This window comes from Plasmodium reichenowi, chromosome 13 (genome assembly GCF_001601855.1).
Source record: "Plasmodium reichenowi strain SY57 chromosome 13, whole genome shotgun sequence".
Taxonomy (NCBI): Eukaryota; Apicomplexa; class Aconoidasida; order Haemosporida; family Plasmodiidae; genus Plasmodium; species Plasmodium reichenowi.
The window spans coordinates 170,727-176,283 of record NC_033658.1 but is presented as its reverse complement, the minus strand read 5'-3'; the positions used below and the strand labels follow the sequence as shown (position 1 = coordinate 176,283).

General features: G+C 15.3%; 1 protein-coding gene across 1 annotated transcript; it reads left to right on the top strand.

Annotated features, from left to right (window-relative positions):
• Window positions 1-2,317: 2,317 nt before the first annotated feature.
• Window positions 2,318-3,876, top strand: PRSY57_1303200 (CorA-like Mg2+ transporter protein, putative; the record flags this gene model as incomplete). The annotated part of the gene is made up of 2 exons (XM_012908969.2): window positions 2,318-3,587; window positions 3,740-3,876. 2 exons carry the CDS (start codon window positions 2,318-2,320, stop codon window positions 3,874-3,876), a joined length of 1,407 nt encoding a protein of 468 aa, XP_012764423.1.
• Window positions 3,877-5,557: the final 1,681 nt, after the last annotated feature.

Here is a 5,557-nt window from a genome sequence, read left to right as displayed (position 1 = left end):
TATATATATTTCAAAATAGTTAGCTGTTGAGGTAATATATATATTTTTTTTTTTTTTTTTCTTTTTCAAATCAATATACCATATTTTTATTAAAAAAAGATGATGTGGAGAATATAATATATTTAAATAAAAAAAAAAAAAGGTAAATTAAATATATCATAAGAATATGAAAACATTATATTTTTTGTTATAAACTTATTTGAAATAAATACTTTTGTCAATTTGTTATTTTATTTTTTCTTTATAAACATATTATATTATTTGTGGTTTCTTTTAATTTACCTTAAAAATTTATATGCATATAAAAAAAAAAAGTATTATATATATATATATATATATATATATATATTGTTCATTATTTCTAAATATATATATTATTATATATATTATATAAAAAATATATTATTTTAGATTTACTCCATTATATATAATAATATTTTTTATAGATTTCGATTTTTTTTTTTTTTTTTTTTTTTTAATCAAATAATATATATAATATATATAATATAATTTTTATTTCCTAAGTAAACCAAAAAAAAAAAAATAAATAAAATAAACAAATTAGATGTTTTAAAAAATATAAAAAAAGTATAATATATATATATATGATTATATTATATATGTTCATTTTTTTTTATCTTGAAATCGTAATTTTTGTTACATTATTATTTTTTTCTTCTCTTCCCTCATTGAATAATAAATTTGTTCAATTCAAAAATTTTTTTTTTTTAACTTTTTCTCAATGATATATATATATATATATATATAATATAGAATACACAAGAAGTAATAAAATTTTTTAAGCATGGATATTTTACACACATTTCCACGTAACAAAAAAATATATATATATAAATAAATATATTATATATATATTTATATATATATATATATTTTTTTTTTTTCTTTTCTTTTATTGAGTAAAAATTAAAAAAAAAAAAAATTAAAATAATAAAATAATAAAATCTATATAAAAATTAATAAAAATTAATAAAAATATACAAAAATATAAAAATATATATATTTTTATAATTTGTAAAATTAAAAAATGGAAAACAACATAGTATAGATTTACAAAATTGCAATGACAATTTTGTATTTTATAGAGTTACTATAACATCTATTTATGCAAAATATTTTATTTATATAAATAAAACAAAATTTTTAAATAATTCACAAAAAAAAAAAAAAAAAAAAAAAAATATAAATATAAATATAAATATAAATATATATATATATATATATTTATATTTATTTATTTAACGAAAGAGTTACACATATATATTTATTTATATATATTTTTTTTATTCATCTATTTTTAAATGTGTATAAATTTTGAAATGTTATATTAATTTATATATAAAATAATAATATTATATTTGAATAAATAATATTTACAAATTTATTTATGTACATATATTTAATTATATATATATATATATATATATAATTATAAAGAATAAACAGTATTTAGAAAAAGGGAAAAAAAAAGAAATTAATATGATAATTAATAATTCTACAAAATATTCTTTTTTTAATATTACACAATATATATATATATATATATATATATGTGGTGAATTAATCTTTTTCTTTTTTAATATTAGAATGTTTCTAAAAGAGGAAAATTATTATTATTTGTTGAACTTACAACTATGATGTTTTTTATATATTACATATCCATATGTTACATCTATGTATGTAACATATAATATGTATATTAGTTGTGATAATTCTAGATCGAGCAGGATGTTAACTTGTTTCCTGTTCTATACATGAGAAAAATAGAAGTCATGTTATACAAAAAAATAATATAATATAATATAATATAATATACATACATATATATATATATATTAAACCTATATATAACTTTAATTTTTTTTTTGTTTTTGGATTTGTTTATAAATGTTATAAATAAAGATTTATATATAAATCATTTAGTACATAATATAAGAATCATATATATATATATATATATATATATATATATTTATTTATTTATTTATATTATAATATTCAGGCGTCTTAATAAAAATATTTACATAATTAATAAGTTATGTACATAACATGAATATATTTATTCTTTAAATTTATTACATTAGTGTTATTAATACCATTTGGCTATATAAGTGTTAATATAATAAATAATAGTGAAATATAAAATATATATATATTATTTTAATCTTTCATTTATATATTGTAATATCTTTTATATATATTATCTTTATATTTGTTCATTTTATTATATTATATATTTATATTTTTTTTTTTATTTTATTTTTTTTATTTTATTTTATTTTATTTTTTTTGTAAAATGTCTTTTGAATCGTTTGTGTTAAAAGATGAGAAGAAGGCATCAAACAAGAAATATGACTACGACGAGATAGATTTGAATGATGATGATGATGATATTATAGATAACAAAAGTTTTGATAAGAATAATTATTCTTATAATATAAAGAATCGTTTATTTAAACATTATAAGAAGGTACATGACAATGGGGATTGTTTATCTAGAAAGGAGAATTCTATAAACAGCTCTACTTTAATGAATAGAGACAAGAGTTCTATTAATGATGAGAATGATACGAAGAGTAAATTAAGATGTTCTTTATGTCATAAGAACGAGTCCAAAATAAAATTAGAAGGTATAATGAATGAGAATGATTATTTAATACAAATAAATAAATTAAGAAGACATGTAATAATTGAGATATTTGGTGGGAAATGTTTCATTAGAGAATATTTATGTACTGAATTTTTAAGAAGAATAAAACATTGTTGTCATATAAATTATGTAAAATATAATGTAGGTTTAATAAATTATCGTGATTGTAAACAATTATTGGCTGATAATAATAATATAGCTAGTATAGAAGCTCGTTTAAATTCTATATTAGTTTCTTTACCACCTTTAACTTGTGTTATATTACATTCAAGTGTTTTTTTAGTTGTAAAAGAAGATTTAATAAGAGATGATTTAATAAAAAAATTATGTTCAGTATCTAAAAAATTTATAAATTCGTATAAACCTGATATGAAAAAATCAGAACAAAGACCATTTGAGTTTTGTGCACTTGAATGTATTTTTTCGAGTGCCTTAGAGCATTTAAACGCAGAAATGAAATTATTAAATAAAGATTTTGCTGATATTAAATTTTCTTTAAAGGTAACAAAATATCAAGATATCTTAAGTAATTTACATAATTTAAAAGAACCTACAAATATACTTATCAATAAAATTAATTCTTTTATTAAAGCTTTTCATGATGTATCAGAAAATCATATGGATTTAAAAAAAATGGAATTAACAAGATGTTATTTTAATCCTAATATTAATGAGGAAGATAATAATAATAATAACAATAAAGAGCACCCTAATCAAGATTTAGAAATGTTGTTTGAATATTTTGATCAAGAATTAAATCAGTTGCATGATCAAGTTAAGCACTTATATGATTTAATGTTAAATCTGGAGAATAAAATTATATCCGACTTGTCTTTATCAAGAAATAATTTGATAAGAATGGATATAGTCATAAGTTTGATCAATTCGGGTTTTGGTATAGGAACCCTAATAACAGGTACATTCAAAAAAAAAATAAAAAAGAAAAGTAGACCAATTAAAAGATTTAAGTAAAGCATAAGGTGAAAAAAAAAAAATATATATATATATATGTATGTTTATTTATTTATTTATTATTTATTTATTTTTTTTTTCTTCCCCCCAATTTAGGTGTTTTTGGTATGAACTTAAAAATACGTCTGGAGGATCACGACTATGCATTTCTTTACGTTACCAGCCTTGTGATTGTATTATGTTTGATGACTGTAGTTATGTCTGTTTACTTTTTTAAGTGTATACGTCTTTAATTAAATATAATAATAACAAGGAATGCCTAAATAAAAGGAGTACTTATAAGAGCATTTATATTTTTTTTTTGTTTTAAAGGAATAAATAATTAACACACACAATCTTTTTTTTTTTTTTTTTTAAACAAATTGGATTGCCCACGTTTGAGTAATACAAAATGTATGAGTTAAATACGTTATGATATAAGGAATATAAATAAATAAATAAATATATATATATATATGTATATATAGATATACATGTGTGTGTTAATTTTTTTTTTAACTCCTTATAATTAAGCTTATATTTAAAATATATATATATATATATATATATATATATATAACAATGATATGTGGAGAAATGTTAAAAATAATGCGATATTTAAAATATTTACATATGAATAATTTTTAATTTTTTCAGTTATCTTTATTTTATTATACTTTTTAATATTATTTTATCATTTTTTTTATTTTATTATATATACATATGTATATATAATATTTTCTTTTTTAATTTTGTTAATTATAAATATATAATTATATATATATATATATATATATATATTATAAGGTAAGAAAAGATAAGATGGATCACGCTACTTTTATTAATTATACATACATATATTTACTTATGTGTGTTTTTCTTCTTATATTTAATGTGCTAAAAGGAAAAAATAAATAAAAATAAATAAATAAATAAATAAATAAATATATATATATATATATATATATATATGTTTATATGTAATGCCTTTTTTCATTTTAAACACTTCATACACATATATATTTAATTTTAATTTTTTATTTTTTTATTTTGTTTTTATGTATTCATAAAAGTTGCCCATTAGGTATAATTTTTTATATTTGTATGATTTAATATTATGTATACATAATTTTCCTTTTTTTTCTTTTTCTTTCTTTTTTTTTTTTTTTTTTTTTTTTTTTTTTTTTTTTTTTTTTTTTTTTTTTTTGGTATTATACTTTTTATTTATTGTGTTAAACTCTCTTACACTTATTATATATATATATATATTATATATGTTAACACACATTTTATATTTTTTTTAAGGATAAATTAATTTTCTTATTTATTTTTAATTGAATTATTAAAAACTTATTTTGAATCTTAGTTTTTTCTTTTTTTAGATGTAGAAGAATAACGTTAATATATTATTTTATCATGATATATATTCTTATTTTTTTTTGCTTTTCTTTTTAGAAAATACTTAAAAAATTATTACAGCTTTTAATAAGATTAATATCTATATATATATATATATATATATATATATATATATATATTGCCATAATCATGATAATACAATATGAATGTGTGTGAAAAAAGAAATATAGTTATATATATATATAATATTTATATATAAGTATATTAATTTTTTATATAATAGGTAGGATATTATATTTTATTTATATTTTTTATATATGTGTATATCACCTCTTATAGTATTTTCTTATTTTTTCTTCTTTTTCTTTTTTTTACCATAATATTCTTTAAATCAAATCTAATAGAAAAGAAAAAAAAAAAATATTATATAGTTTTTTTTTTTTTTTTTTTTTTTTTAAAAAATTTTTTAAGTAATGAAAAAAAAATTAAAATAATTTATTTTAATGTATTTTATAAAAAAAAAAAAAAAAAAAAAAAAAAAAAAATTTTTTTTATATTTTTTTTTTTTTTTTTTTT